Genomic DNA, 13,510 nt, shown 5'->3' with positions numbered 1-13,510 from the left:
AAAGTTACCTCATCAAAATAAGAAACAAAGGAGGTGGTGCATAGGAGGGCTAAATCGGCACACAGCGATTTTTTTCCCGGAAACATATTTTTGTCATAAGCATAATATCCCCGATTATGTGGGAGGAATTAATTTCCAATCCTCAATGTATATATTCTTTTTTTGGTGATTTCATTATTTCCCCATCAAACTGCATAAGAAGCTAATGTTTTGACCACTAATTATTATAGAACACATTTTTATTTCCTATTTGTGAAACAAATTCACCCCATTTGTTTAAGGTTTAATTTTGTATATGAATCATCACGCTCCGTGACACTAAAATTAAATTTCAGCCTAATTTGATGTCTTCTTTGTGAAAATCATTGTTTTTAACTTTTCATTTAAAGTCTAATACCACAAAGTTATTGATTGAGTACTATCAAAATTTCCGGTTAGAAATAATCTATGGATATTCATAAACATTTAATGAAACAAATTTATTTGGTGAATTACTGGACATGCCAAGATTTTATTATGTTAAATGCATACACCCTCAATTTTGGACAACATATCAAAGTACCGAAAGTACTGAAAAATAGAGGCAAATGCTAAAAATCCAACAAAAATAACAATGCAATCAGACTTTACTGCTTGTGTCAGACAGGGTGCTCCTTTTTAACCCTTTGTTTTTAATACAATTTGCTTCATGACTTTTCTTTGTATGCAAAAATCTTTTGTTATCCAGTATTTTTTGATGATTTTTTTTGGTTGTGTATTAAGATTAATATGCAAACATGTTTTTTAAAAGCAAAATTTGATAGTACTCCAACGATTATAACATTTTATCTACTTTACAAATAAAAAAAAAATTTCAAGAAGGTAAATTTTTAACTGATAATTTTGTTAAAAACCTGTAATTACACTTTCTATTATGCAAATTCATACTAAACACACATGTTTTTATAAAATATAACATCACATGAGACTATCAATGCAATATGAAATTTATCAAGTACTTTTGTACGAGAAATATATTGAATTTAAAAGGGAGGGTACACATTTTTTACAGAAATCATGTTAGGTGGCGCTGCGTATACAGCATTTGCCAATTTTCGTTTTAGTGTCTAAAATGACATGTATTTGGCAAAAGTCTATCATAATATCATACATAAAATAAGATTCGGCCGTGGGCCGCCATGCACCACCTCCTTTACAGTTAGCGTGACAGTTGTACAATGAAAGTCACCTCATCGAAATAAGAAACAAATTTACAGTTAGCGTGACAGTTGTACAATGAAAGTTACCTCATCAAAATAAGAAAAAAAAACTACGGTTAGCGAGACTGTTGTACAATGAAAGTTACCACAATATAATAAGAGAAAACAACTACAATTTCCGCGACCGTTTTAAAGTTATACCATTAAAATCGAAACCGTTGTACAAGGATTGTTACACATTAAATACAATTAGAGAAATCGTTGTACATTGAAAGTAACCACATTTTTAAAAAAAACGCACACATTCCGCTTGACAGTTCTACAAGGAAATCTACCACATTAAGATTTGAAAAAAAACTTACTACAGTTAGCGCGATCGTTTAAAAATGAAATTAACCACATTAGAATTAGAGAAAAACTACATTCAGCGACACCGTTGTACCAGGAAAATTACCAAATCGATAAAAAAAGCGCGAGTGTTGTACTAGGAAAGTTGAAACATCAAAACTAGAGAAAACTGCAATTAGCGACACCGCTATATCAAGGAAAGTTACCACATTAGAACAAAACTGCAATCAGCGAGAGTTAAAGTCACCACATCAAAATAAGAGAAAAACCTGCAGTTAGTGGGACCGTTGTACAAGGAAAGTTTTCGTTCACATAAAATTTAGCAGTAATAGGGTTAAGACAAAGTGACTTGTCAGTGAGGGAAAATTACCTGTTCGGCTTCAGTAAGGACCCTGATCAGATTCTTTCCGGACAGCTTGGTCAGCTCTTCCTGCGTCCAGCCTCTGCTGACCAGCTCGGCAAACAGATCGGGGTAGGTGGACACATCCTCAAGTCTAACCGGAAGTCTGAAAACAGCGAAACTTTTTGTGACAACATGAAATGGAACTATGTAGTGTATTTCATAAAGAAAAAATGTTCGACAAACAACTCTTCCCTTTGCTTCTGACTTTTAGTAAAACGCCAACCATTTAAACATTGATGAACAATAGAATTTCACACTACAACATCTGCATAATGGTAAATTTTTAATGATTTTATGATATGATAGCTATTACATTTCAAATCCAAATGTCAATACATGAACAAAATTCTGTTTAAAAAGAGGAATAGAGGTTCCCCAACAAGTGACAGTTGCTTATCATGTTTATCTAACTCGAGTTAGTTAATTAGCAGAGAAAGAATGAGTTAGATAAACATGATAAACAACCGTCACTCGTTGGGGAACATAACTATCCAATAACCTCTTTACCTATACATGTACCCAGTTCAAATTCTCCCAACGTATCCACTAAATTCAGTGATCCGAATCACTACGCGACAAAAATTTTCGTAATGAAGGGAAGTTTACTATCTATTTTAGATGAACGACCAACGTACCACACAATGTACATGGTAATATATATTTGTAAAATATGCAATTTTACAATGAGAAATATTAATATCACACATATGGCATATAGGGAGGCGTTTCAATAACCAAAAACGCTCTTATTAGACACGATGAAGAACTCTGAACATAGCAAGAAGCCCGCTTTCAGAGAAAATAGTTCAATCACAGAGTTTGAGGGAAATTTCTGAAAATAGACCCAAACTTCACTGTTTTAAGTATTATTCTCGAAAATATTCCACTTGCTGTGCTTAAATATCTTAATAGTATCTAACATAGGCATTTTTAGAAATTGAAGTGCCTCAATGTATGCCATATTTGTGTGACAGGAATGTATTTTGCGAGTTATGTATATTTGTTTGAGAGTTGTATCCCTCATAGAAGTGTATCTATTTATGTGTAACAGTATTTTGTTTAATTATACATGTAGTTAAATCATTGACAGTAAGTGTGAGTTGATGTGTTCAGAATATAAGATATATTATTTATGTAGTATTAGAGTATGTATTTAGGTTGGGAGTGTTTGCGAGTGATTATGATTGAGTATTTCATATTGAAAACAGTGTATACCAATTTGTGTGTACAACTGTAATATGGTAGTGCAATAGTTTATATGAGTAAATGTAGAGAGTTTGTGTGTGGAAAGGGAGTTGGATGAAGATACAAAAGCCATTGGCTGGTCCTTCATTGTTTGCAGGCTGGTTGTAAATTTCCCTTCGAGTTAACTAGCAATTGGCTGGCTACTTGCATTAAAGTTTGAAGTTGATGGTTGGAGTAATAAAATTCTTGTGTTCTGTGGTGCTGTAAATATTTATTGAAGTACTTGGATATTGGCAATGATGGATTGTTAAATAAATACAAGCGTATATAATTCTTGTAATTTTATATGCTCAAAACACGATACAGTTATGTATAATTTAGAACCTGGATTGATGGAAATCGACCAGTTACAGAATTGGTGCCGTGAGCAACGTTTTGTCTTTTGTGCTTTTGAATTTTGTATTTGTGTATTATTTTATTTAATGCTATGGTGATTATATTGAAGTCTTTAAGCGTCGGTCTGGCATTGTCCTTGGTATATGTAGTGTTGTGAAGTCGACACTCCACCTATAGTATGTCAGTTAGTTGAGTGTAAGAGTCAATAACAGCCCTAGTTACGATGATGGTGAGAATGAGAAGCCTGCCAATACTTTTGACATAGGTACCCAGACAGTTTGAGCATTGAAGCATAAACAGCCTTTGCCTTTTGATGGGTCATTAGATATAGATGACTTCCTTTCGGCCAGGTCAGTGTCTGGAATGGTTTGTGTACTAGGGAGATGGCTATACAGTAAGCATTGTCACTTGAGGGAAAGGCTAATTTAGAATCTAGGTTGGTGCAAATCAAACCGTTATATGTGTGCAATATAATTCACAGCCGCTATTTGCATCAAGGTCTTTTGTGCAATATGTCTGATCCACATGAGCTTTCTGTGTTTTCCTGAATTGGTCAAGTTACTTTTGTTCCATTGCCCCAAATAGTGATTTATGTGCTTGTAAAATATTACTGGATTTGCTATTTACATAATTAGGCCAGATGCCGCGACCGTTTCATTGAAATGACCACGATTAGGGACAATGATTTAACTATTTTGTCGTACATTGGTTATGTTTTGTTTTGATGATTTATGCATGACTATCGAGGTCCACTGCACATATCACTTGGGTGAGGTTAGTGTTGCCTTGCATGAGGGGGGGGGGGGGGGGGGGGCGTGCCAAATTCTAGTGTATTTCACGATATATTCATACCTGGTGTGTTTTATAAAGTAATGAATATTTCAAGTTCATAAAAGCATTGCCAACAAAAGTTTAAAGCGTCTTTCTGATCGACTAATGGAAAATTGAAATATCAAAAATTATTGCGTTCGACTGATGATTAATAAATGTATAAAATTAGAGGGAAAAGTCCACAAAACATAGAAATGAAAGTTGGCAAGTACGTGTAGTCAAATATTCATTTCTCTGATGTTAACGAGTCATTAATACCTTTGTGTACTGCTTATTTATTTATTTCTATTTATTCAATTGTCTATTCTAAGTTTTTGATTCAGCAAGGGAAATAACTCTGACACAACACTTATGCCAATTACATAACTGATGAATGTGTTTTAATAACCGTGGTATATGTATGCATTATGAACAATATATAAATAGAAACAAATATGTAGTGTACAAATATGTCTTGGGTGTCTGTACATTAGTCAAGAAAATTTGACACGAGGTAAAGGTATTCGACCGATATTCTATTGCACGAGGCCGAATTAAGGGGGGATATGACTACTTCAGGTAGACAAAACTTCATAGCACACTACCAAGGGGGCCATGCATGTATAATATATACCATTGGCTGTTAATTTTCGCTTTTAAAAAATGGTCTATGACAATGATACTGTTGACGCTTGTTGCATGACATAACATACGCAATAAAGATGCGCACACGATGGTTACTCACTATCGGTTCTTGGTGTGGTGTACACAACGGGATAACTAAGGAGGATACCAGTCTAGATGTAATGGAGGGGACCGCAATGCATTATGGGAGAGGTCGGTGCTACTCTGTATACTTACGTGGGGACGCCGTCATAGTCCGCTCCTATGGCAACGTAATCTACTCCAATAAGGTTCTTGATATAATCTATGTGATCTGAAACATAGAAGTATGTTACCGTCTGGTCAATATATATAATGCGGAATATAACTCGACAATGGCTACATCAGGAACATATATACACAAATAGTTACCTAGACTTGGCGGCGCAATGTCATTTTAGTAACAATGACCTTGACTTTTGACCAATAACACCGATACGTGAATTTGTAAGATATGTCCTCTGTATCGATACACTTAGAGTTTCATCAAAAACAGTTTAAGTACGAACGCTTGTCATGATGACGTCTCTCCACTGTGACTACAAAATTCTATTTTCAATATCAGTGACCCCGACCATTGATTGATCCAGCTGATATTCGAATCTGTTCAAATAATGACTGATTAAATCATATTTGTGCAGAATTCATAACTATCCTTGAGCAAATAGCGCCACGATAAAAAAAAGTGACTCATCATACATAACAGAAACGGGTTATGTTCATATGAAAAGAAACATTTTCATATATAGAGCTCGTGTAAAAAGTTTCTGGTAAAATATCAAAACAAAGGGAAGGGAACTAACTTGTACAATCAGGTTGATAAAGGTATGTGTAGGGAAGGTTGTCGTGGTGGCAGTAGTAGAACGGGCTATAAATGTGATAGAGGTAGGACAGGTTACATTGGTAGCATATGTAGGACAGGTTACTTTGGTAACAGAGATAGAAAAGGTTACCTTGGTAACAGAGGCAGGACAGGTTACCTTGGTAACAGAGGTAGGACAGGCTACCTACCTTGGTAACAGAGGTAGGACAGGTTTCCTTAGTAACAGAGGTAGGATAGGTTAACTTGGTAACAGAGGTAGGACAGGTAACCTTGGTAACAGAGGAAGGACAGGTTACCCTGGTAACAGAGGTAGGACAGGTTAACTTGGTAACTGAGGTAGGACAGGTTACCTTGGTAACAGAGGTAGGGCAGGTTAACGTAGTGGCAAGTCTTCTCGGTGATAGGAATAGAGTTGGCTACCTTAGTAATGGAGACAAGACATGCTACTTTGGTAACAGGTAACGGGCTGAACCTTCACGTTTTATATAACTTGAAACGTGACTAAAATGTTCTTAAAAGTACTTGTAGATAATACTTCATATCAAATGCAGTTCCCCTTGATTGGCTTTATAAAAAGGAATACATTACCTGCTACTTGGTTTAGCGTTGCTGTCGTCTGGTTTGACGGATAACAGTTGATGTACAGATCAAAGAAGTTCACCATGACAACTCCGCCGTTGTCTCTCTGTCAATAGACAATACAACTCATCAGTTATGTTTCTGTCAATAAACAACACAACTCAGCACTAGAGTTTCTGTCAATAAACAACACAACTCAGCACTAGAGTTTCTGTCAATAAACAACACAACTCAGCACTAGAGTTTCTGTCAATAAACAACACAACTCCACCATCATATCTCAATCGATAAACAACATAATTCTGCCGTTATCTGTCATCAAACAACACAGCGTCGCCGTTATCCCTCTCACAACATACAAGACAAAAGGCAATCTTATCATAACGGAAGTAAACAGAATAAGTTCCACTAAACATCTTATTCAATTCATTCCATTTCCAGGAAATATCTTAATCACTAACAGCTTTAATTCACATACTGTTTTGGCTTGCATCATAATTTAAATGTAATACAAAAACAAATAAACAGAATAAAGCGTGCGTGCTAAGACTTTTTAAGTTATTCGGATCACAGCACTCTGTACGTTAGGTAATTACCCAATACATTGTCCTATGCCTTAGGTTATCATTGATGCAAAAATGGTCACGCGGAATACACCGCTCTGTACCTTCTGTAACTATTAAACAAGTTACATACCGTCATTCGGAGCACATCATCCTGTACGTTGCGGTAATGGTTACACAATGCGAACGCAGAGCTGTGGCTATAGATAACTGGGGCTGTGGTGACAGAGAGGGCATCTATCATCGTCTTCTTGGACACGTGGGACAAATCCACCAGCATTCCTAGCCGATTCATCTCGAGAATGACTTTCTAAAAAGAAATGTAAACTTAACTTTAAATATGTTTTGTTCAAAACAAATGTACCAGTTTTCTTAATTGAGTAGACTAGTACGGTGATTGGCAGCAAAATATTAGATGTATTAAACAAGAATCAACGAATAAGCAACGACATGGTGGAAGTTTGTGGGTAACTATATGTCAGTATAGTAATCGAAAATACAATTTGAGCTAATTTCCCCCTTTTGCCCCACGCCAACACCTTGTCCCTAGTGATCAACCTAACATTGTTATGTGATGTATTTCAGTTCAAAGGATGAAACCAGTCAACTGTCTTTTAAGACCCGACAAATTATAAAGCAAAATCTTAGATATGCAATTTGAGCTAATTTCCCCCTTTTGCCCCACGCCAACACCTTGTCCCTAGTGATCAACCTAACATTGTTATGTGATGTATTTCAGTTCAAAGGATGAAACCAGTCAACTGTCTTTTAAGACCCGACAAATTATAAAGCAAAATCTTAGATATGTCCCCCCCCCCCCCCCCCCCCCCCCCCCCCCCCCCTTTTTTTTTTTTTAGCTCAATCCTCTGTTTCGAATGACTGTCCTCCCAAAAAGATGTTTCCGACCGAATTTGGTTGTAATCCATTCAGGTACTAAGGAGGAGTATTGTTTAGAAACACAATTTTAGCTAGGTGCCCTTTCTCGGGCTCATTCCCTCTGTATCAGGGTTCACACCATCCTCATTTGTATAAATGGTGTTGGCCTCACCGACTTATGTTTCAGACAAAACTTTGCTTTAAATCTGTTCAGGCATGTGGCAGAAGACGGATTTTAAATTAAATGTTTGCCCACTGCGCACGGCGTCAAGCGCACGACGACGGAGGAAACACGATGGCTTTAGGTCATCTCGACACTTCAGGTCAGATGAACTGAGCGCCATAGTGTGTACAAACATATGTACCATTCCGTGTTCCCTTCGTTCCGTCTGACAACATACAGTAAAATAGAACAACTGGACATGAACTGTGGAGGCAAACAAACAATGAGAACATGAGACTCACACAAGGACACACAAGCAAAATGAGAGACAGTAACAGCATGAATTGTAGAGACAAACAAAAACGAATGACAAGGAGTTCAGAGATACGCAAACGGATAATTGATAACATAGGCACCTGTGACATCAGAAAAGTAGACAGGAAGGACATCTATGAGTTCAGAGTATGGTCATTGTCATATTCAAATGTAAACATATGTGGTGTTTTGTGGCTATATGGACACACAATGAACACATGTTTATATGAACACAATTGTTCTCCAATCTAAATTTTATTTTTTACCATTGCGGGACAAGTTATATCGACACATATTAATCACTCTTGTTGGCCCGGATGGAAGCGCGCGAGGGGTCTTACTGTGGTAGGAAACTGGAGTACCCGTCTAGGTGAAAGGACTGTGCCAACCATCCACCTTCTCTTAATGTTCCAATATGAATATTTTGCGAACTCGAATTTTTAGCGTATTTGTTCGATCCTACTACAGTATTAAAGATGCAATATAATTTATGACGTTTTGTCATTTCCAAATAGGCACTAAATTCTTACGAAAAAGGAATTACCATTGTAGTCACTTCTTGGGCCAGAATCCGTAACCAAAATGCAACTGTTTTTGAGATTAATCCGTAAAGTTTCCGGCTGAACTTGTTTTTTTTTTCGGAAGACCAATCCGTAAAATAAAGCATAATAATTTCCCCTTGATTTTGTTAACACCATAGGCTGTGATTAAACATCATATTGGTTAAAAGCTGATGACATCAGAGTGTCTTTCTGGCAATAGAGATAGTTATTAGACTGTTTCGATCATTTGATATGAGCAGCAACTCATGGCGAATCATATTTCGATGTAGACTTTTCCAGTTCGAACAAATTTGCGAAGGATTTACAGTTGTTTATGAAAGAAGAAAATTCTGATAAAAGTTGTAATATAACTATAACTAAACTAGACTTTGTTTTTGTTTGTATTTTTTTCGTTTTTATTTTTTTTAATTTTTTTTTTTATTATAGTACGCACTTTGTTAACAGACGCACTTCTAATCAGAACTGTCACATATGAAACACGAAAGTATATAAGGTTTAATATTTTCGTCATTTTATATAATTTTATAACTATATAATTTGATCCTGTACTTATATCATATGATGTCATAACGATACAATATCGAACAATATAACGGTAACATTAAATCATATGATAAACTAAACCTTTTCTGATATAATGTTGAAACTAAATGATACAACGAAAAATTCGAAGGAAATATGGTAAAACCAAATAGCATAATACAATGATCAAGTCTAATAACATAATGGTGACATATACTACAACGATATCGTCAAATTATATAATGATGACATACTACAACGATATCGTCAAATTATATAATGGTGACATTTACTACAACGATATCGTCAAATTATATAATGGTGACATATACTACAACGATATCGTCAAATTATATAATGGTGACATTTACTACAACGATATCGTCAAATTATATAATGGTGACATACTACAACGATATCGTCAAATTATATAATGGTGACATACTACAACGATATCGTCAAATTATATAATGATGAAATGTAATACAACGATATCGTCAAATTATATAATGGTGACATTTACTACAACGATATCGTCAAATTATATAATGATGACATTTAATACAACGATATCGTCAAATTATATAATGGTGACATAAACTACAACGATATCGTCAAATTATATAATGGTGACATATAATACAACGATATCGTCAAATTATATAATGATGAAATGTAATACAACGATATCGTCATATTATATAATGATGACATTTAATACAACAATATCGTCAAATTATATAATGGTGACATATACTACAACGATATCGTCAAATTATATAATGATGAAATGTAATACAACGATATCGTCAAATTATATAATGATGACATTTAATACAACGATATCGTCCAATTATATAATGGTGACATACTACAACGATATCGTCAAATTATATAATGATGACATTTAATACAATTATATCGTCAAATTATATAATGATGAAATATAATACAACGATATCGTCAACTTATATAATGACGACATTTAATACAACGATATCGTCAAATTATATAATGACATTTACTACAACGATATCGTCAAATTATATAATGATGACATACTACAACGATATCGTCAAATTATATAATGGTGACATATAATACAATTATATCGTCAAATTATATAATGATGAAATATAATACAACGATATCGTCAACTTATATAATGACGACATTTAATACAACGATATCGTCAAATTATATAATAACATATACTACAACGATATCGTCAAATTATATAATGGTGACATATACTACAACGATATCGTCAAATTATATAATGATGACATATACTGCAACGATATCGTCAAATTATATAATGATGAAATGTAATACAACGATATCGTCAAATTATATAATGATGACATTTAATACAACGATATCGTCAAATTATATAATGGTGACATACTACAACGATATCGTCAAATTATATAATGATGACATTTAATACAATTATATCGTCAAATTATATAATGATGAAATATAATACAACGATATCGTCAACTTATATAATGACGACATTTAATACAACGATATCGTCAAATTATATAATGACATTTACTACAACGATATCGTCAAATTATATAATGATGACATATACTACAACTATATCGTCAAATTATATAATAACATATACTACAACGATATCGTCAAATTATATAATGGTGACATATAATATAACGATATCGTCAAATTATATAATGATGACATTTAATACAACGATATCGTCAAATTATATAATGGTGACATATACTACAACGATATCGTCAAATTATATAATGATGAAATGTAATACAACGATATCGTCATATTATATAATGATGACATTTAATACAACGATATCGTCAAATTATATACTGGTGACATACTACAACGATATCGTCAAATTATATAATGATGACATTTAATACAATTATATCGTCAAATTATATAATGATGAAATATAATACAACGATATCGTCAACTTATATAATGACGACATTTAATACAACGATATCGTCAAATTATATAATGATGACATTTACTACAACGATATCGTCAAATTATATAATGATGACATATACTACAACTATATCGTCAAATTATATAATAACATATACTACAACGATATCGTCAAATTATATAATGGTGACATACTACAACTATATCGTCAAATTATATATTGGTGACATACTACAACGATATCGTCAAATTATATAATGGTGACATATAATATAACGATATCGTCAAATTATATAATAATGACATACTACAACGATATCGTCAAATTATATAATGACGACATATACTACAACTATATCGTCAAACTATATAATGATGACATTTACTACAACTATATCGTCAAATTATATAATGGTGACATTTACTACAACGATATCGTCAAATTATATAATGGTGACATTTACTACAACTATATCGTCAAATTATATAATAACATATACTACAACTATATCGTCAAATTATATAATGACGACATATACTACAACTATACCGTCAAACTATATAATGATGACATTTACTACAACTATATCGTCAAATTATATAATGGTGACATTTACTACAACGATATCGTCAAATTATATAATGGTGACATTTGCTACAACTATATCGTCAAATTATATAATAACATATACTACAACTATATCGTCAAATTATATAATGACAACATATACTACAACGATATCGTCAAATTATATAATGGTGACATATACTACAACGATATCGTCAAATTATATAATGATGACATTTAATACAACGATATCGTCAAATTATATAATGATGACATATACTGCAACGATATCGTCAAATTATATAATGATGAAATGTAATACAACGATATCGTCATATTATATAATGATGACATTTAATACAACGATATCGTCAAATTATATACTGGTGACATACTACAACGATATCGTCAAATTATATAATGATGACATTTAATACAATTATATCGTCAAATTATATAATGATGAAATATAATACAACGATATCGTCAACTTATATAATGACGACATTTAATACAACGATATCGTCAAATTATATAATGATGACATTTACTACAACGATATCGTCAAATTATATAATGATGACATATACTACAACTATATCGTCAAATTATATAATAACATATACTACAACTATATCGTCAAATTATATATTGGTGACATACTACAACGATATCGTCAAATTATATAATGGTGACATATAATATAACGATATCGTCAAATTATATAATAATGACATACTACAACGATATCGTCAAATTATATAATGACGACATATACTACAACTATATCGTCAAATTATATAATGATGAGATATAATACAACGATGTCGTCAAATTATATAAAAATGACATATAATACAACGATATCGTCAAATTATATAATAATAACATATACTACAACGATATCGTCAAATTATATAATGGTGACATTTACTACAACGATATCGTCAAATTATATAATGGTGACATATACTACAACGATATCGTCAAATTATATAATGATGACATATACTGCAACGATATCGTCAAATTATATAATGATGAAATGTAATACAACGATATCGTCAAATTATATAATGATGATATTTAATACAACGATATCGTCAAATTATATAATGGTGATATATACTGCAACGATATCGTCAAATTATATAATGATGAAATGTAATACAACGATATCGTCATATTATATAATGATGAAATGTAATACAACGATATCGTCATATTATATAATGATGACATTTAATACAACGATATCGTCAAATTATATACTGGTGACATACTACAACGATATCGTCAAATTATATAATGATGACATTTAATACAATTATATCGTCAAATTATATAATGATGAAATATAATACAACGATATCGTCAACTTATATAATGACGACATTTAATACAACGATATCGTCAAATTATATAATGATGACATTTACTACAACGATATCGTCAAATTATATAATGATGACATATACTACAACTATATCGTCAAATTATATAATGGTGATATATACTACAACGATATCGTCAAATTATATAATGATGACATATACTACAACTATATCGTCAAATTATATAATGGTGATATAT

At 32.7% G+C, this 13,510-nt stretch overlaps 1 protein-coding gene across 1 annotated transcript in view; it reads right to left on the bottom strand.

Moving 5' to 3' along the window:
• The window catches only part of LOC117343129 (dipeptidase 1-like), a 31,413-nt gene that overhangs the window by 2,744 nt on the left and 15,159 nt on the right, over positions 1-13,510 (bottom strand). Inside the window, exons 6-9 of the mRNA XM_033905443.1 lie at positions 7,103-7,279; positions 6,416-6,512; positions 5,203-5,278; positions 1,918-2,053 (exon numbers count right to left, since the gene is read on the bottom strand). Of these exons, the coding sequence (XP_033761334.1) occupies positions 1,918-2,053; positions 5,203-5,278; positions 6,416-6,512; positions 7,103-7,279 (486 nt within the window). The remainder of the gene's footprint in view (positions 1-1,917; positions 2,054-5,202; positions 5,279-6,415; positions 6,513-7,102; positions 7,280-13,510) is intronic.

Source organism: Pecten maximus, chromosome 15 (genome assembly GCF_902652985.1).
Source record: "Pecten maximus chromosome 15, xPecMax1.1, whole genome shotgun sequence".
Taxonomy (NCBI): Eukaryota; Metazoa; Mollusca; class Bivalvia; order Pectinida; family Pectinidae; genus Pecten; species Pecten maximus.
The sequence above is the reverse complement of the archived record's forward strand: the minus strand, read 5'-3'. Positions and strand labels throughout refer to the sequence as shown.